Source organism: Martes martes (genome assembly GCF_963455335.1).
Source record: "Martes martes genome assembly, chromosome: 12".
Lineage (NCBI taxonomy): Eukaryota > Metazoa > Chordata > Mammalia > Carnivora > Mustelidae > Martes > Martes martes.
The window spans coordinates 7,502,300-7,523,443 of NC_137900.1; the positions used below are offsets into that span (position 1 = coordinate 7,502,300).

General features: G+C 43.7%; 1 protein-coding gene across 1 annotated transcript in view; it reads left to right on the plus strand.

Annotated features, from left to right (window-relative positions):
* LOC308352970 (histone-arginine methyltransferase CARM1-like) overlaps window positions 1-21,144 on the plus strand; it is a gene marked incomplete at both ends in the record, with an annotated part of 123,475 nt that overhangs the window by 36,436 nt on the left and 65,895 nt on the right. The window contains one exon of the mRNA XM_080819496.1: window positions 2,340-2,450. Within this exon, the coding sequence (XP_080675622.1) occupies window positions 2,340-2,450 (111 nt within the window). The remainder of the gene's footprint in view (window positions 1-2,339; window positions 2,451-21,144) is intronic.

The window sequence follows — 21,144 nt, forward strand, 5'->3', positions numbered from 1 at the left end:
GGGGAAGGAACCCAGTACACACCATCGACCTCTTGCTCTCAGCATGTTTGTCCAGGTGTTGGGCCCTTGTGCTTGTGAGTGCACAACTGAATGGTGATTTTCTTTTTTTTTTCACTTTTTTTTTTAAATTTCTTTTCAGCGTAACAGAATTCATTGTTTTTGCACCACACCCAGTGCTCCATGCAATACGTGCCCTCCATAATACCCACCACCTGGTTCCCCCAACCTCCCACCTCCCGCCCCTTCAAAACCCTCAGGTTGTTTTTCAGAGTCCATAGTCTCTCATGGTTCATCTCTCCCTCCAATTTCCCTCAACTCCATTCTCTCCATCTCCCCAAGTCCTCCGTGTTATTCGTTATGCTCCTCAAATAAGTGAAACCATATGATAATTGACTCTCTCTGCTTGACTTATTTCACTCAGCATAATCTCTTCCAGTCCCGTCCATGTTGCTACAGAAGTTGGGTATTCATCCTTTCTGATGGAGGCATCATACTCCATAGTGTATATGGACCACATCTTCCTTATCCATTCGTCCATTGAAGGGCATCTTGGTTCTTTCCACAGTTTGGCGACCGTGGCCATTGCTGCTATAAACATTGGGGTACAGATGGCCCTTCTTTTCACTACATCTGTATCTTTGGGGGAAATACCCAGGAGTGCAATTGCAGGGTCCTAGGGAAGCTCTATTTTTAATTTCTTGAGGAATCTCCACACTGTTCTCCAAAGTGGCTGCACCAACTTGCATTCCCACCAAGAGTGTAAGAGGGTTCCCCTTTCTCCACACATGTTGTTTCCTGTCTTGCTAATTTTGGCCATTCTAACTGGTGTAAGGTGGTATCTCAATGTGGTTTTAATTTGAATCTCCCTGATGGCCAGTGATGATGAACATTTTTTCATGTGTCTGATAGCCATTTGTATGTCTTCTTTGGAGAAGTGTCTGTTCATATCTTCTGCCCATTTTTTGTTACGATTATCTGTTTTGTGTGTGTTGAGTTTGAGAAGTTCTTTATAGATCCTGGATATCAGCCTTTTGTCTGTACTGTCATTTGCAAATATCTTCTCCCATTCTGTGGGTTGCCTCTTTGTTTTGTTGACTGTTTCCTTTGCTGTGCAGAAGCTTTTGATCTTGATGAAGTCCCAAAAGTTCATTTTCACTTTCCTTTCCTTTGCCTTTGGAGACATATCTTGAAAGAAGTTGCTGTGGCTGATATCGAAGAGGTTACTGCCTATGTTCTCCTCTAGGATTCTGATGGATTCCTGTCTCACGTTGAGGTCTTTTATCCTTTTCAAGTTTATCTTTGTGTACGGTGTAAGAGAATGGTCGAGTTTCATGCCATTCTGATCAAAATTCCACCGGCATTTTTCAAAGAGCTGGAACAAATAATCCTAAAATTTGTATGGAATCAGAAGAGACCCCAAATCGCTAAGGAAATGTTGAAAAACAAAAATAAAACTGGCGGCATCACGTTACCTGATTTCAAGCTTTACTACAAAGCTGTGATCACGAAGACAGCATGGTACTGGCATAAAAACAGACACATAGACCAGTGGAACAGAGTAGAGAGCCCAGATATGGACCCTCAACTCTATGGTCAAATAATCTTCGACAAAGCAGGAAAAAATATACAGTGGAAAAAAGACAGTCTCTTCAATAAATGGTGCTGGGAAAATTGGACAACTATATGTAGAAGAATGACTGGTGATTTTCTTGGTTTAAGTCCCAAGTTTGAACACAGAGAATAGAAGAAAAGTGTCTGGAGAGTCCATGTGTTCAGTATCTTAATACCCTTTTACCTTCCATTTATAAACCTCCCAAACTTCGTGGAGGGGCCTGGATACAAAGCAAGCACATACCTCACTTTTGGATTTTTGAAGACTTTATTATCAGTTATTTCTGAATAAATAAAAAGAATATGTGTATTTATATATATATAATTATATACAAAACATATAAAAACTGATGACAGTTTTCATTTTGTTGGTGCTAACAGATTGGGTAAGCAAGCTCACTCATGGCCCTTTACTTTTCTTGGCCCTAATCATCCTAAAAGCAATCCATGCTACAAAGAAACTTTGATAATAGGAGCAGTGGTTTGAAAAACACCAATTACGTGCCAAGTGCTTTGTACACACTTTATGTTCATTAATCCTAAAGCCAAATTTAAAAAGTGGATATTACTAACCCCATTAAACATCTGAGAAAAAGGCTCACAGAGATTCATAACTTGGCCAAGGTAAGAGCACTTGTAAGTAGCTGAGCTTGTATGTTCATTAAGTCTGATGGCAAGGCTCAGAGTTCGTGTTCTCACCCCTCTCTTGTCTTTGCTTTCCCTTCCAGGTTGTTCTGGATGTTGGTTGTGGATCCGGAATACTGTCATTTTTTGCTGTTCAGGCTGGAGCTAGGAGAGTGTATGCTGTTGAAGCCAGTTCAGTAGCACAATATGCTGAGGTAAGGGGTCTCATTTTTATAGCGGCTACTAACCAGGTCGTCAGTAAACTTCAGGGGACTGCGTGATGGGCTCTTCCAGGTGGGTCATTTGGAAGAATTTATTTTTTTTACCAGTCTGATTTTCTCCGCCCCCCCCCCATTGGATTTTACTGCTGCAAGAAGCCAGACTTCACTGTTGTAATTGAGAGGAAAATAAGTTTTTAAAACATTTCATGATCCTGGAAATAGAACAAAACTTTCTTCTTCCCCATCCACTAGGTGGCAGGTGGGCCTGGGGGAGATGGATGTTTTCTTATCTTCAATGACCTACTGAGGTGAGGAATCAGACCTCCCTGGAGCTAGATTCATTTTGTTCTTTTTTTTTTTTTAAGATTTTATTTTTTTATTTATTTGACAGGCAGAGATCACAAGTAGGCAGAGAGGCAGGCAGGGGGGCGGTGCGGGGAAACAGGCTCTCTGCTGAGCAGAGAGCCTGATGTGGGGCTCGATCCCAGGACCCTGGGACCATGACCTGAGCTGAAGGCAGAGACTTTAACCTACTGAGCCACCCGGGTGCCCCTAGATTCATTTTGTTCTTAAGTGCTATATGGACAACAGCTGTACCACTCACTTTAAATTTTACGTTGGGCTTAGGAAGCTGTTGCTCCATGGTTGTATTTGGAACACAGATAGATGGCTGTGTTTCAGGGAGCTTTTTCAGATTTCAGGCTCTGATTAGAGGATAGGGTGATGCTTTGTTTTAATATAGCCCTCTATTACCATTATGAAATGTGTACAAATATTAGAGAATAAGTCAAAGTCAAGAGTCCGGTAATAATGGCTCTCGGTAATACCTGGATATAATAATGACCCAATCATGGCTGCACAGATTTGACGGATTTGCGCACATGCCTGAACAGGGTAATATGCTTGTCATTCACATTGGAAGGAGGCAGGAGTTTTAATGAGGGATAGGATGACAGAGAGGGAAGCTTGCCTGTTCCTTCTGATGAGCATCGCATAATGTTCTCCCAGCCCCGGACAACTGGTAGCTCAGGGTGGCGGTTGGCTTTGAATTGAGTGAGCCAAGAGGGACCAGAGACAGGTAGACCAGTGTGGCATGTTTGGAAGGGAAGAATGCAAGAGCCTAATAGCTGGCAGGTTGCTGAACTCTTTTTTTCCTTCCAGCAAATGTTGGATAAAATATTTTTGGTCATTTGCTCCTTCACCAGTTCTTAAAAGTTTTTAGTGAAGATTAGATACATGCAAAAGAATATTTGTCAAATGTGTAAGTGTAAAGGATCATGATGCATTGATCATGGGCCTTGTACCTCTTTTCAGAAATGGGCCATTAGCATTTCCGTTAAAGATCTATGTGACTTGTTCTGATTGCTTCTCCTTTCTGCTTTAAACAGAGGTAACCACAGTCTTGAATTTTTGTTTCATTTTGTTGTTCTATAGACTTTTACCACATGTATTTCTGTCCCTAAAAACAAATCCCTTATGAACTGTTCATAAATGGAATCATCATGTATGCATTCTTCTATAATTTGCTTTTTTTCATCCCACGGGATGATCATTTTGTGGATACATACAACTGTTGTTTACTTATCTTCAGTGCTGGAAACGGTGCTCTTGTATGGGATGCCTCAAGTTGTTTGCTCACTGTTCTGTTGGCAGACTTACGGTGGCCTCCATTACAGAAGTGTTGTTATGAATATTCTTGTACCGCACTCCCCACTACATCTCTGCTAAAGTTCCTCAGCATCTACGCATCAGTAGAGTTGCTGGGTCATAGGACAGGCCTACCTTCAACTCTGCTCTGTAATTCTCACTTGTTTTCCAAAGTGGCTCCTCCAGTTTTCACTCCCTCCAGCAGTAACCAAGAAATGCCATTGTTCTACAATTCTGTCAGCACTTGATATTGTCAGACTTTCTAATTTTTGCCCATCTGGTATTTATGCTATGATGTTTGCAGTTTTAATTTGCATTTTCCACTTACCAATAACTTTGAGCAACTTTGCAGAGTGTTTTGGCCACTCTCTTTTTGTAGAATACCTGTTCAAATTTTTTGGTTTTTTGGGGGACAATTTTTATTTTGAATTTTTTTTTCAAATTCTAATTCATTTGTAGGAATGATTTCTATATTCTGGATATTAATCATTCCAGTTATGTGTGTGGAAAATAGCTTTTTACAGTTGGTATCTCACCTTTCCTCTTTCTTTATGGTCCTATTAGTCTTGAAGTGTGGAATTCTAAAAAAGAAGAGAATACAAGCTTATGAGGAGAGAACCTTATCGTTAAAGTGTCTCCACTTAGATTTTCATAAATCTTAAAATACGTTGCTAAGGATAAGGGGGTAAGAGTCCAACTTTGTCTCAGGTGCTGCTCAGCCATTCAATCATATGTTCATTTAGTCAGCTCCGACAGTTCTGGTTTTTGGGAATATAAGAGTCACTACTGATTAGGGTCTATTCCTGTCTTCAGAGAGGTTCGTTCTTTCTTTCTTTCTTTCTTTCTTTCTTCCTTCCTTCCTTCCTTCCTTTCTTTCTAAAGACTTTATTTATTTGACAGAGGGAGATCACAAGTAGGCAGAGAGGCAGGCAGAGGGGGAGGGGGAAGCAGGCTCCCCACTGAGCAGAGAGCCCGATGCGGGGCTTGATCCCAGAACCCTGAGATCATGACCTGAGCCAAAGACGGAGGCTTTAACCCACTGAGCCACGCAGGCACCTGAGAGGTCCTATTCTGATAAGAGATTGATCCTGTTGTGCCTTGTATCAGACATGACCCCAGAAAAAGAGTGGCATAAATCAGGGACTTTATTTTTCTTGTACATTTCGTGTTCTCATATATTTTAAGGTGATTCAAGACATATTACTTCTTTTCAAAACCTTGAAAACCTAATGCCTTTGGTTATAGTATTTTAAGGAAAAACAAGAAATTAGCTAGAGACATCCTTCCATTTCCTAGCTGTAATCCTGCCTCCATCCCCAGCATAAACTTTCAGTAATCATCAGCACACCACGGGAGGAGACATTCTAGAACTGTCTGTGTGATTGGTTTCTCCAAGAGAATCCTCTTCCTGATTAAACATATCAGTGGGATTGTCGCCCTTCTTACAGAGTGGGGCTGCCCTCACGGGCACTTTTACCCAGAGTGTGGCTGTTGTATAATTATAAGGGTCTCTAGCAAGAAGCTAATCCACAGGAGAAGAAAAGAGGAAGAATTCGAAATTTTAAAACTTTTAAATTTTTTAAATATTTTTTTTACTATGTTGTGTTAGTCACCGTATAGTACATTATTCGTTTGTGATGTAGTGTTTGTGTACAACACCCAGTGCTTCGTGCAGTCTGTGCCCTCCTTAACACCCATCACTGGGCTCACCCATCCCCACCCTTCTCCCGTCTGAAACCCTCAGTTTGTTTCTCAGAGTCCACAGCCTTTCATGGTTTAACCCCCCTTCTGATTCCCCCCCTTCATTTTATAAACTATTTAAAACTTTTTACATGATTTGAAACTTGAAATAATTTCAAACTTATAGGTAACTTGTAAAAATAAGAATAGTTCAAGGCTACCCAAATTCTTTTTACCTACAGTCACCAGTTTTTCACATTCTACCCCATGTGCTTTATCGTTGACTCTTGCTTTCCTCTCCTCCCCCCACATGGCTATGTGTGCATGCGCATGTCAGTGTTTACATATATGGGGGTGAATACAGAGATGGATGTGCACACACAGGTTTGTTTTAGCAAGTGCACGCACCTGCACGCACTGGAGTAGGGGGAGGAGGGGCAGAGGAGGGAGAGGAGAGAGACAGAATCTTTTTTTTTTTTTTTAAAGATTTTTATTTATTTATTTGACGGACAGAGACCACAGATAGGCAGAGAGGCAGGCAGAGAGAGAGGAAGGGAAGCAGGCTCCCTCCTGAGCAGAGAGCCCGATGCGGGGCTCGATCCCAGGACCCTGGGATCATGACCTGAGCCGAAGGCAGAGGCTTTAACCCACTGAGCCACCCAGGTGCCCCAAGAGAGACAGAATCTTAAGGAGGCTCCACGCCCAGCACAGAGCCCGATGCAGGCCTCGATCTCACAACCCTGAGATCATGACCTGAGCCGACATCAAGAGTCATTCACCTGAACCAACTGGACCTCCCAGACTCCCACCCCACACACTTGTTTTCCTGAGTCAGTGATAGATGCATCATGGCTTTTTATCCTCAAACATTTCACTGTGTGTTTCCTAGGATTAAAGCTATTATATAACCAAAGAAGAACCTAATTTAAAGGTGAAAAAGGAGCTGTACAATGACTTGTCCGTCGAGTCTTTCGATGTTACTGATCAGCAGGTTCGGGGAAGCCGCAGCGCGAGCGGGGAGCCCCTCACTGGGGGTGGAGAGAGGAGAGTCTCTACTGAACTGCATCTCTGCGTGTGTTTCATTTCCAGGGACACTCGAGTTTTCAAGCTTTAACACCAATGTTCTAATGAATCCCCAGAGCCATAGTTTTATGTTCTCTTTGGTTTGGGCTTCTGTAGAGGATTTTTGTGTTTCCGTACTCTTTCTTTTCTGTGTCTAGCTGGGGCAGGTTGGAGGCAGGGGTGACTCTTCAGATGCTCTGGGGACTGCACAGAGCCCTTGACATCCTTGCCAGCAGGTCCCTTTGGCCCCCGAGACCTTCCCTGCATGGGGCCCTAAGGACAGGATAGTTATAATGCATTCAGGGCCAAGCATGATTAGAACCTTCTTGGAGGATGGATTTAATGCAAGCCTGGCCCCTCCCGATGAAAACCGTGGCCTCCGCCGTGCCTCCGGCTGCTGCCATGGCCATCATGAGAGGCTCCCGTGGGCCAGGCCTTTTCACCCTGGGGGAGGGCGACCCGTACCAGCTCTTGATTTCTGCTTCTTACACTGACACTCGTCTGCACAATTTGTGGGTGGCAAAATGCAAGTGTGAACCACACACAAAAGATTTTCCCTCTAAGAATAGGCTTTCAGAGCAGCTCAGCACACAGTGCATGGTGCTCCTTTCGACCTTTTCATTATTTGGTAATTGAACCAGCAGACATTTAATTCTTTCCTCTGGAGTCTTCATTAAATTGCTCGGAAAAGATAAAATTGCAACAAGAAAGAAAAATGAACAAATTTAACTACCATTGCCTGTGCCTGGATACTTCTTCTCACGCCAGGCTTCTGGGCTTTAAGTAAACAGCATATTTTAAAATTGCAGTGAATTCAATTTCAGTTGCTTTCAATGGCTCACACTGATTTTGTAAGGGCTGACCCTCAGTCAGCAGGATGATGTGAGCGACTCCTTGTCTGGAGGGCACGTACATGGAGTCATTTTTTGCAGGATGGTCATGAACTTGCCCAGGTACAGCCACGTGCTCTCACCCTGGGCCCCATCTGACATTTCTGGGTCAGTAATAAGAGATCATCCTTTTCCATGGAACAGGGCAGGACTAAATGTCTCCCATGGGTTTCCCAGCCTGCCCACCTCAAAATGGTAGCTCTCTCTTGCTCTCTTTTTCCTTTCTTATGTATGAAACATAGAGCAGAACCTCCAGGATCATACAGACCAGATGGAAAAGAAAAAGGCATTAATCAAATGTATACACATATACGATCAAGGACGGGGGTGTTCCTTATTTTCAACTGTGTGCAAACACAGGTCACGTCTCTCCATCTAATTCCTCAGAGGGCCAGGAGAATCAAAGACTATGAGGGTAAGCAATCATGAATAGATTTCTGTGTTTTAAACAACTTTAACTTAAAGCTCTCTGGCACTGAGATTTAACAATGTTCATAACTGTTATTGGGCCACTTACAAATTAGACTTTCCCGGTACATCGTTCCTACATATGCCTCATTGGGATGATTTCAAAGGAGTCAGACCAGGTCTTTCTAGGTGATAGGGCAGGGGAAGTAAAGGCAGGTGGAATTGGAGCCCCTGGGTTCTGCCTTTCTAGATCTGCTGGATTCATGATCTAGGGTGGCTCTGTTCGAAATGGGAGCCACGACACACCTGTGGTTGTTTCTGTTTCAACGCACATTGGTTTTTAAAAATGAAATTCCTCAGTCACCCCAGCTGCATTTCAAGGGCTCGGCAGCCCCAGCGGCCAATAGCTGTGGAATCGGGCAGTGCAGAGAGAGAGCAGAGTCCATCACTGCAGAAGATCTTAGTGGGAAGCACCATTGGCGAGGAGAGGACACGAGGGGCCAGACTTACTCTGTCGGCATGTGGTGGCCGGGCTGATGGCTGTGTTCCCTGCCAGGTACTGGGGGCCCTGGCCAGATTGGACTAGCTCAGCATTAGGGGAGGCGCTCTCCCCAGTTCCTCGTGCTGTGGGCATTGTTTATTCCCTGATTTATGTGTGAGATCTGTCATAGAACAGGTTCCCTAGGAAACAGACGCTGATGCAGAGAGCTGTGTGCTGGAACTTTGTTACAGGGGGCTCTCCGGGCCTGATGTGTGTGGAAATGAAGGAGACAAGATATCACTGGTCAGAGGAGGCCTTAAGCTGCAACATGGTCACAGTAAGGTGTACATCTAAGTCCCCAAGGTCCCAAGGTGACGCTACCCATCGGACTTGAACCTCCTCAAGGCAAAGACCTTTACGTTCCACATCTTTTTTATGTACACGCCCTTAGGAAGGGCTGTGGCTTTGGGCCAGGAGGCTCTCTGGACCGAGGGCATTTAGGTAGGACCAGACCCAGCTGGGAGCCATCGTTGCCAACTTCCCAGCAGCTGGGGGAATGAATCCCACGGTCCCGAAGCAAGGATTGGTCACAGCAGGTACTGCAAGATCAAGATTCAGGATCCTAACTTGGGTCTACAGGCAGGAAGCTGGGGGAGAATGGAGATAAAGAAAAGATAAAAGATAAAGGAAATCCAGGAAGTGACAGAACAAGTTGGATGACACTGAAAGCTTAGCCAGGTCACAGGGCAGTTGGTCACGTGTGCTTTAGGTGGAGCAAGATCTTCTGGAAATGGACTGCACCACCCGACGTGATATGCCTTCTACTGTCCAAATGTCCAAAGCCCCGTGAGGACACAGATACGTGTAGGACAGGATCTCTTCCCTCAAGTAGTTTACAATCCATTTGGACTTCAAACAAGTGAAGTTCGCCACAGAGGACATTGAGTGCACCTGAGTGTGTGTGAGTGGCCACAATGAGAAGCGACAGTGCCGGGAACAATTCCTGTCTGCTGGGCAAGCCGGGGAGGCTCTCAGAGAGGAGATGGGGTTTGAATGGAATCCTAAAGGGTGAAGGAAATGAAATGCTGTCCCTTCACACTTTACCTCTTACTGCCAACAACAGCCTTTATGGAAGCCCTTGGGTTCTTGGGCGATTTGTCACCTTAAATGAGTGGATGATCTCTTCACAAAATGCTTTGAAGGCCAATTATTAAAAGGTACTTCTCGTGTTTAATCTTGAACAGTAGGATAGAGCATAGACTTTGAAGTTTTCTGAAATTATCCTGATTTCAACTCTTTGAGCTGGCTTTTTTTTTTCTCCAGTATTTTTAGTGTCTCCTGTAGCTTCCTTCTTTCTTCTCATGCTCCAGACACCAAATGCCTGAGTCATGAAGTTCCATCCAGCCCATCAACACTTTTTATTTTTGCACTGACAGGAAAGTTAAGAGGTGGCAGTAAGGAATTGCTGAAGGAAATAATACTAATAAGCATTTTGCCCAGTGGAACATTCAGAATTTAGGACGCATTTCCACATCTATAAACATATAGTTTTTCAGGACTGATCTGTGAAGGGCTTGGGGCAGATAACATCATCCCCATATTACAGATAACAAAGAACCTTGGAGAAGGTAGGTCATGGAGATGGGACACAGCTTGTGAGACATGAGCCCTTCCTTCCACCTCCTTCTCCAACATCCAGGTAAGCAGGGTTCATGGTTCCCGCGGAGGTAAAGAGGTTCATCGGTTGACTAGAAGCTGGCGCTCCTACCCCCATAACTAGTTCTTCCAGGAGCCAGGAGAAAAACCATCTTTTCCTTCATGAGGAACTGATTTCGAAGAACTTCAACAGGCAGACAGGTCTGCCATGGAAGAAGGAAACCATCCTCCATTGGCAAAATGACACAGTAACACACTCAGCAGAGGAGCAGTTTCAAGAAGTCCATGTTCGGGGTGCCTTGGTGGCTCAGTCAGTTGAGCATCCAATTCTTTTTTAAATTTTTTTAATTAACATATAATGTATTATTAGCCCCAGGGGTACAGGTCTGTGAATCGCCAGGTTTACACACTTCACAGCACTCACCATAGAAGCATCCAATTCTTGAGTCTAGCTCAGGTCTTGATCTCAGGGTCATGCTCACAGCATCCTGCTGTGCTCAGAGCGGAATCTGCTTCTCTCCCCATCTCCCTCTGCCCCTCCCCTGCCTTGTGCACACACATGCAGAAACTCTCTTTCTCTTTCTCTCTCAAATAAATCCTATAAAAAAAATCCTAAAGCAGTCCGTCTAGAATGCCACTCCATTTGCCACAAAACCCTACCCAGGAAATAAGAACCCTTCTTACCGCTGGGTTGGTGATTGACAAGGCAAGAAGGCATATGGCAAAAAACATCTATGCCTCCTCATCTCACTCAGCACCCTGTTCCTCATAAGGTAGGCCCTGAACATCTTTGCCGGCATTAGAATTGATGATTCTGGAATCAGGCAGTGTGGAGTGTGTTTTCGATCCCTAGCATAATGGCCATGTGATCTTGACAAGTGTCCATGTGACTTTGGCAAGTATTAGTTTCTTATTGCTGCTATAACAATTAACACGAACTTAATTGCTTAAAACAACACAGATTCACTACCTTGCTATTCTGAAGGTCAGAAATATGAAGCAGATCTTGTGGGGCTAAAATCAAGGTGTTACAGGACTGTCTTTTTCTGGAGGCTCTAGGGGAGAATCTACCCTTTGCCTTTGCCAGCCTTTAGAGGCTGCCCACATTACTTGCCTAGTGACTTTGGTTTTCACCATCGTCTTCTTTTCTCCCTCCTGCTTCCCTCCTGGAAAGAACCTTGTGTTTATATTGGGCCCATGGAGACCATCCAGCATACTCGGCCCATCCCAAGATCCCTAATTTAATCAGATCAGCAAGGCCTCTTTGCCATGTAAGGTCACATACTCAAAAGTTTCCAGGGAGTAGGATGTATATTCTTTGAAGGGGGGGTGGGCACATAATTCTGTCTACCATAGTAAGTTACCTCATTTTCTCTACCTATAAATTTGTAGATAGTCCTAGTCCCTTGTGTAGGTGTTTATGAGGATCACCTGAGAAAATCGATACAGAAATTAGCACAGTGCCTGACATTCTCTAGCTTTTGTTGCCATTGTTGCCATGGTGATTATCAAGACTATTATGGGGCCTCACTTCATCCACGTCTCTGTACAAATCAACCCAACAGAGATCATGGGAGGGGGTATCACCAGGCAACGGTGGGAGGTGTGGGGCCTGGCAGAGCACCTTTTTTGTTTTAAAAAGTCTGGGTTTAAATTGCATGTTGAAGTTTCCTTTATGACTCCTGTTTACAGCCCAGGTGATTACAAGATGCGGGGGCTCTGCATCGTGCCCAGCTCTTCTCGGAGCCTTTGTACACCTGCCGGAGCAGTGTGTTAAGCAGCTCGGTAACATCTGGGTCTCAGGAGAAATTCATAGCTGTTTCTAAATCGTTTCCCCAGTAGAAACTGTGCTTGCTGACCCAAATATCCTCAGACGGCCTCAGGTGTGGTGGCTGTTGAGAGAGGACACAGCGACTTGGGCACCAGGGAATAAATAGCACGGTGGCTCCAGACGAGGCTGCGTCAGGGTCTCCTGCAGGATTTCTGTAATACGCATTGCTGGTCTCCACCCCCAGAGTTTCTGAGTCAGTAGGTACAGGCATGTGGTCCAAGAATTTGCATTTCTCTCAAGTTCTATGGATGTTGCTGCTTAGTCAGGAAACCACACTTTGAGAATTACTGGGATTACATAACATCAGAGGTGCAGCAGCCCCCGGAAAGGATTTCCCACAGTGTCTGAGCTGGGGAAGTAACCTGCCCCAAGCTCCCTCCAGTGACAGTAACGTTCCCTTTTTAGGCCGGATAAATTTTATTACGTCCACTCTAGTAAACAGCGCAGAAAGGCTGGAAGCCTAATACTAATTAAATGCATTGTGCACATCGCCGAGACTTGGTCAAAAACAGCTGAATTGACTTCAATTCGTTTTTCACTTTTAAAAAGTTTGCTTTTGTGTTTAACCTCAATTTCCTCATTTTCCCAATTGTATTGAGAAATAATTAACATCCGTCACTGTGTAAGTTTCAGGTGTGCAGCATGAGAGTTTCACTTACAGTTTTTGTGAAATGATTACCTCGGTAGGTTTAGTTAACATCTGTCATCTCATATAGATACAATAATAGGGAAGAAGAAAAGAAATTTTTCCTTGTGATAAAAATTCTTAGGATCTAGTCTCTTAACTCTTCTCTGTCATACAACAGTGTTAGCCATAGTCTGTACCTTCTATAGTACATTCTAGTACTTATTTCTAAGTCGAAGTTTGTAACCTTTGACCTCCTTCCTCCATTTCCCCATCTCCCCACTGCCACCACTGGTAACCACAAATCTCATCTCTTTTTCTCAAGACTTTGGTGGGATTTTTAGTTTTGGTTGTGTTTACTTCTTTAGGATTCCACACATAAGTAAGATCATAAAGTACTTGTCTTTCGCTGCCTGACTTATTTCACTTAGCATAATCCCTTCAGGGTCCATTCATGTCATCACATATGGTAGGATTCCCTCTTTTTTATAGCTGTGCAATATTCCATTGTGTGTGTATGTCTGTATCTGCGTGTGTGTGTGTGTATCACAACTCTTTTTTTCACTCATCCATTGATGGACACTTAGATCATTTCCATATCTTGGCTATTATAAAAATTGCTGCTGTGAATATGGTAGTACAGATAACTTTCAGGTTAGCATTGTAGCTTCCTTTACACCTCCTCGCTGCATTTTTTTTTTTTTTTTGCTTGACTGAGGTATAACTGATATTTTGAAATTGCAATAAAATTAATGTATACATCTTGAAAAGTCTGGACATATGCATATGACCATTATTGCAATCAAGGTACTAAGCATGTCCATCACTTCCAAAAATTTCCCTGTGTTCATTTTTATTTGCATGCTTATATTTGCTTATGTGGTTTTTTAAAAATATGAACACTTAACATGAGATGTCCTCTCAATTTATTTTAAAATACTCAATACCATATTGTTAATTACAGGTGATATGTTATACAGATTTCTGGAATGTACTCATTTGAGGCACCTGGGTGGGTCTCTTGGTTAAGTGACTGCCTTCTACTTGGGTCATGATCCCAGAGTCCTGGGATCAAGCCCCTCATCGGGCTCCCTGCTCAGTGGGGAGCCTGCTTTTCCCTCTCCCTCTGTTACTCTGCCTGCTCGTGTCTCTCGTTCTCTCTGTAAAATAAATAAAATATTTTTTTAAAAAATAGGATATACTCATTTTTCATAACAAAAACTTCATTTTAAAAAAATTTATTTAAGTAATCTCCACCCAAGTGGGGCTTGAACCTACAACCCCAAGATCAAGAGTCTTATGTTCTTCCAGCTGAGTCAGCCGGGTGCCCTGCATAGCACAAACTTTATATCCACTAAGAGCAGTTCTTCATTTCCCCCTTTCCTAGCCCCTGGCAACCACAGTTCTATTCTCTGCTTCTTTAAGTTGGGCTCTTTTAGATATCTCGCTTAGATGCATCACACATCATTTGTCTTTCCATGATTGGCTTATTAATTTAGCAAAATGCCCTCAAGGTTCATCCTTCTTGTTGTTGCAAATGGCAGGATTTCCTTCTTTATTCAAGGCTGAACAATATTCCATTGTATGTACATAAATCACATTTTCTTCATTCAATTGTTGATGGACATTTGGATTATTTCCAGGTCTTGGCTTTTGTGAATAACCTTGCAGTGAGGGTACAGATATCTCTTCAAAAGGCTGATTTCACATCTCAGATACGTACTCAGAAGTGAGATTGATAGATCCTATGGTGATTCTATTCTATGTTTGGTGGGAACCCCACACTATTGTCCATAGCAGCTGCGTCTTCCACATTCCCACCAACAGTGTGTGAGGGTTCCAGTTCCTCCACAGCCTCACCAACACTCGTCTTTATGCTGTTCTTCAGAAACAGTCCTCCTAACAGGTGTGAGGTGATCTCTCGTTGTGGTCTGGCTCTTCACGCCTTTGGTGCTTAGGAAAGTAACAACAGTTGCGTCTGTTTTATTTACTGGGCTTCTGGATCAGCTTTTATTTCGTAACAGTCTGAAGGCCAAAAAGAAGTCTTGACCTTGATACCCAATTCTCTCAGCTTACAGAGCGGGGCTGGAGCAGAGGTTTGCCCAAATGCACCGCTGTCCTTCCTCGGCTATAGAGAGGTCGTGCTCGCGGCCAGCACCCGCGCGCTGGTCATCTCGATATTTAAACCACAATTCCGACAACTCCTCAGCTCACTTCACATGATCTAAAATATACTCTCCTTAAGCCAAAGTCTTTACTTGTGGCCACTTGCCTCCTTGTTCCTCCCCTTACCCTGAGCAGCCCCCATTGTGTGCGGCTCCGTTTGATTCTGGGCATTAGAGGAGAGAAGCAGCATGTTTGCAGAAAAGTGCCTGCTGACCTAAAGAATGTTTCTGCGTGGCAGCTCCGTGTTTTCGGGGAGTTGTGGTCAGGTCACACATTTTCTTGGCAAGCCAAGCAGAAAGGTGGGACAGACTGTAATTTAAATTCATCCAAATAAGAAAGGCATCATTTGAGCTCTCCCCGGGGAATGAAACTAAGAAGCATTTAGATGGTTGCTTACTTATCATTGCTAAAATGGTTTTCATGTCTTAGAACTCCCTTCAGCCCCAGCGGCGAATTCGCTTCTCGCTCACACCCTTCCCCTCCTGGCCCCCAGACCCAAATGTACTTTCTCCAGTCGGTTCCAGGCAGCTTGAGAGTTTCACCTTGTGGGAAGTGCCACAAGAGAGGAAACAAACCATGATCCATGCTGGCTGCGTGATAGTCTCGGGGGCCAGGCCAGCGTCTGGAGAGCAGAATACTCAATCAGATCAACAGGTTGGCTTCCCCCCACAATGTGAAGTAATCGCCACGACTCCTTATTTTCCGCAGCCCTGATGAGTCCTCCTCCACTCTGGGCTGATGGTTTGGCCGTCGGGAAGCCTGCGATTGCTGTCCAATCTTGCTCTTTTCATCTGCTGTAGCTGAGGAGATGATAACTGGTTTGGCCACCTGGGTAACTTTTTAATGATCTGAAAGACCACAAGGAGCCAGCCTTTCCTTTGTGCAGTCCCTCATTCAGCAACCTAATAGCTAGCTGGAAAGAGCTTTCGCAAAAAGAAGAAAGTCCGCTCCTCTCCGCCAGGAGCAGTAGGAGCGCACGATTCTCTGATTAAACTCTCACGCTGCGCGTATGATGGGGCATCTGACCTGCCTGAGACGGGCTGACCGCTGAGGTTCCTTGGTATTTGCACTGATGCTTTCCTGCCAAGAAGCCGTGAGATGACAGATGAGTGTCCCTCAACCTGAGTGTGGATGGCAAGAAAAGTAGCCAAGAGACGGCTGGGGCCCAGCCGCCACCTGGGGCAGTGCTGGAAGGGAAACGTGGTTTTCTTTAGGGTTACCCTCTGTGCACATGAACTTCAGTCAGGAGTGAAACCAAAGCTTGCACCACAGGGGAGGCGGGACTGGAGCAAAAACACAGTCTCTTCTCTGCCCCAGCGGACAAGTGGCCTCTGCTAACAGGTGCCAGACTTAGAACAGAAAGCAGGGAAGGCTTTTCTCTCCTCCCTAAACTCGTTTTCACAACATAACATTGGGAACCTCAGCACCTCTCTCCTGTCGCATTTTAAGAAAGCAACCGCTTAGGTGTTGGAGCAGCCAGCGCTCGAGGCAGGGACCTGGTCATTCCTGTGTCTAACGTACGTGCGCAGTTCTTTGGGGTCTCATGACTGGCATACATTTTCAGTGCTCCTGTCAACAGATGCAGAGTGATTTATTTGGGTACTTTGTATCTACGAGCATATTAACATATTATGTGCATTCTAAACAGATTCCAAAGGTAAAATGATGAGATATCACTATGCATTCACCAATAGCTAAAATTCGAAAGGCTGACAGTAAAGCCAGTGGGAGCCACTGTGGGTGGGAATGGAAAATGACACAAGAACCTTCAAAAGCCATCGGGCAATTTCTCTTAAAGTTACACATGTACTGCCCCAGGACCCGGCAGTTTGACTCCTGGGCGTTTACCTAAGAGAAATGAAAATACGTGTGTACACAGAGATTTGCCTGCAGAAACCTGGAAGCCACCCAAACGTCCATCAACAGATGGAAAGACGAACAAACTGTGGTCCGTCCAAACAGTGAAGTACTAGTAAGCGATGCAAGTGAATGCGCTACTTCTCCACATCACAGTGTGGATGAATCTCAAAAATACCGTGCTGAGTAAAGGAAGCCAGATGCAGAGAAGCGTATTAATCTATCCATGTGAATTTCTAAAATAGACCAAACTGATCAATAGTGATGGCATATCAGCGGTGAGCTGGTGAAGCAAGGTCAGGGCGGACCGGACAGAGGCGTGGAGGCAGTGGGCGGAAGACGGATGTTTTCCACATCTTGATTACGGTGCTGGTTACACGAGCATATGTGTTTATTGAAACACATTAAAGTGCACACTTCATGTTACATTACATGGAAATGATTCAACAAATATGCACTAAACATGTAGGGTTTTTGTTTTGTTTTGTTTTTTTAGAGAGAGAGAGTATAAGCTTGAGTAAGGAGGGAGATGGAGAGAGAGAATCTCCAGCAGACCCCACCCCCCACTGCCGACGTGGAGCCCAACACAGAGGTCCATCTCATGACCCTAGATCATGATCTGAGCTGAAATCAAGAGTCAGATGCTCAACTGAGTGAGCCACCCAGGTGTCCCTGAACATGCTATTTAAAAGCAAAAGTAGACTTCGATTCACTTTTGTCAGGCAATCTTAGTCCCTGCGATAATATAAGAACCAGAAATAAAATGATTGAAAGGAAGGAAAAGATAAGATAAAGATGAAAATCCACATGATTTTTTAAAAATATCATTTTATTTAAATTCAATTAATTAGCATATAGTGTATTACTAGCTTCAGAGGTAGAGTGCAGTGAAAATCCACATGATTTTTAAGTGTGTATATTTCACTAATGACACATAAAAACTTACAAAGTTAATGTGCTTTAAAATATCGATTTAATACGTGGTAAGAATATGATTTAAAGGCCTGGTTCTATGTTGAATTGATTTTGATACTTTTTTATGAGGGCTCTTGCCACTGGGTAGAAGACATACAAAAATATGTAAATTCAAATGGAAGAAAGGTAAAATGAGTGGAGCTAAATAAATCACGATATTCATTTTTCAGCCCATTATGCAACACATTTGAAATTCAGTTAATACATTTCTCTGATGTCAATCAGGTCTTACAAAGTAATCAGAAGGTGCTACAATTTTACATTTTTAAGAAACAGATTTCAAATTACTAAAATTCTTTTGGAAGATCGTTGAACATAAGAGAAAATTACGTTCCCCAGTCTTTATAATTTTGCAGCTATGAGATTTATCATTTTCTGAAGCAAAATCAGCTAACAATGAACTATCCCCCAACAACCACTTTCACAATGTTCTTCCCATAGCACAAGTTTCTTTTCAAAAATAGCTCCTTCTTCATTCATTATGAAAAACCATCTTTTTAGGACTATTTTTATTATTTTAAATTTATAGAAAATCTGAAAAAAATCACTTGAAGACTTTTAAGATGATTTTAAGGAGATTCGCTAGTTATTTACATTTTTCTCTCCTCCCACACAGAAGTCTTAGTGTATATTTCTAAAAACAAAGGAATTCTCTTATCTACACAACATTATCAAAATCAGAAAATTTAGGTGATACAGTTCTATCCCCCAAATTTCCTTCATATTAGGAGCAACTTGTTTTTGTTTTCAAAAATGTCTGCCAGGGGCGCCTGGGTGGCTCCGCTGGTTAAGCATCTGCCTTCTGCTCGAGTCATGAACCTTCTGGGATCCAGCCCCACATCGGGGCTCTCTGCTCAGCAGGGAGTCTGCTTCTTCCTCTCCCTCGGCCTGTCAGTCTACTTGTGCGCTCTCTCTCTATCTCTCTGTCAAATAAATAAATTTTTTTAAAAAATCTTAAAAAAAAAAGTCTGTAAAAAAATTTCTGACAATTACTTGTCATCCAGAAAATTTTAGCAAATGACAACTCTTGCCTTTAACAGGAAAACTCCATGACTTGTCCATACATGGAGTAATGCTTCCATCGAGTCTGCTGTGGAATAACCAGGGCAGGCTCAGCGCTGTGGTCATTTGCAGGGACATCCCCATGTTCTTATAAAGTACTGTAAACCGTCTGCTCTCTCTTACAGGCCCTTCTTCCAAATACATAAAATTATGCACACGGATGAAATCCCATAGCCCCATGTGGACTTACTACTTCAAAGATGCGTCTCTCATAACCTGCTGATGTATGATGTGTGTTCATGGGCGTTAATATTAGCTGCTTTTATTAGTAATCATTGTCAGTGTTTGTCGGTCATGCCAGGACTAGCTACATTTTGAGAGCATGTTTTGTTTTGTTTTGTTTTGTTTTTTGATGATACAGTTTTTATTTTGGAGAGATGCTCTGGGAAAAAATTAAACACAAAAAAACAAAACAACAACACAGAGACGCTCTGGGAAACTTGGAGAGATTAGGTTTGCTTAGAACCAACCTGGAATAGTGTAAATGAGAACTGCAGAATTTGGAACCCAACAAACTTGATACTTGGGCTGTTGTAGCACTTAATTAATACAGGTTTGTCTCTCTGTCTCTCTCTATATACACACATCATCATATATATAGCATATGTACCATGTCTTCTATGTATCACATATCAGGATAGACACATATATCTCAGGATAGGTGAAATTTTTTACCAAGGTTCTGCTAAGATAACAAAAAGCTAACTTCTCAGGCTAATAACAACAAAAGGCTTATGTTTTTGCTCACATACATGTTCATGGTTATGACGTTTTTATTGACTAAAGCAAGTCACATGACCAAGGCTGATGTGAATGGGGCAGAAAAGTGTGATTTTCCCAAGGAGAGGGGAAGACAGTCATTGTGAACCATGTGGAAACAGCTTGGTTTCTTCATCTTCAAAAATCAGTCTGATTCTGTAGAGTCCATTGGTCAGGCTTTTTGTTTGAAATCGCAGAAGGGTAAGTCACATTGGCTTAAGAGAAAAGAGAATTTATTTATTAGCCTATGTAATCAGGCAGTCCAGAGTAGCTAGTGACCCAGATAGGGTTCATCCTCTCTGTCTCTCCTGTTCTCTCTCTCTCTCTCTCTCTTCCTCCCTCCCTCCCTCTCTCCCTCCTCCACCTGCTTCCCCACTGGAGCTTTGCTTCCTTCTCCGTGGGGTTCATTCTCCTGCTCTAGACAGTCCATCTTCATGTCAGGGGGAAGACCACAGGCCGTCCCTGGATAACATCCTTTCAGACCCATAGCTCAGAAAACAAGGGATCTTCTCCAGGTCTACACGAAAAAGAAATCCTAGGCAAGTATTTCCATGAGTCCAGCTGCCTGTTCTGCTCATCATGCTCAAGAGGAGCGGAGTGCTCTGGTGGCTTGGACCTGGTCCCTGTGCCGGCTTCTGTGGCTGGGGCGGGGGAGGCTGGCTGCAGTGGGCAGCCTTACACCTTCACACAGTCAGAAGAAAGAGGGGAGTCAGAAGTTCCCAGTTGGGGGGGCGGGGGGTTCCTGTCCTGGTGAACCCAAGCCAGGGGCCACGCACATACCTGCCTCACTCCCTCTAAGTAAGATAAAGCTTGGGAAAGTCTTTCGTACATTGGAAAGCATTGTCCAAATGCTAGCTGCTGTCCTTATTCCTTTAGAGTTGAGTAGAAAGCCCCTTTATTTACCGGGTAAATGAATGCTGGTGGCAGGCGAGCATTGACCCCCACGTTCACTTACGTGAAAGTAAAGTTACAACAAATAGGAGGTTAGCAGGCAGCCAACTAAGGCAGTGACAGAAACGGTGTCTTAAACCTAGAAGTGGTACTTTTTATTTCGGAATTTAGATCACACCTGCCAGACAACTATAGGGTGATGGTGTCAGGAGTGGGGTGAGATGCATGTTCTGCAGGCTCCCGGGTCCCTGGCGTGGGGCTAGCGGATGTTCTCGAAGAATAAGACACAACCCCCCTCTCGAATTAATGCCTCACTCCAGCCACATCCCGATAGCTCCAAATATGCAGATGATGTCAAAGAAGGATCGGGGCAAATTGACTGGATTTTTCACTTTTCCTCCTGATGCCTTGACAGCCTGTTTCTCGTGCTTACTGTTTAATTTAATTCCTGTGCTCGAGGCAGCATGCTCTGTGTTGCAGCTGTGCACAGTTCGTTTGAAAGGGCTTCATCGGCAAGGCCAAAGGCAGGAAGCTCACTGCCGGGATACCTTGACGAATCGATCCCTTGGGGAAGAAGCGCCTTTATAATGAAGTCACAAAAGAAATCTTCATAAATCCTTGGAAGCCTGGCAGTGCGCATGTGTGAGTGCAACCGAAATACTTCCCAAAAGACCTTGTTGAAGGTAAATAAGGCCAGT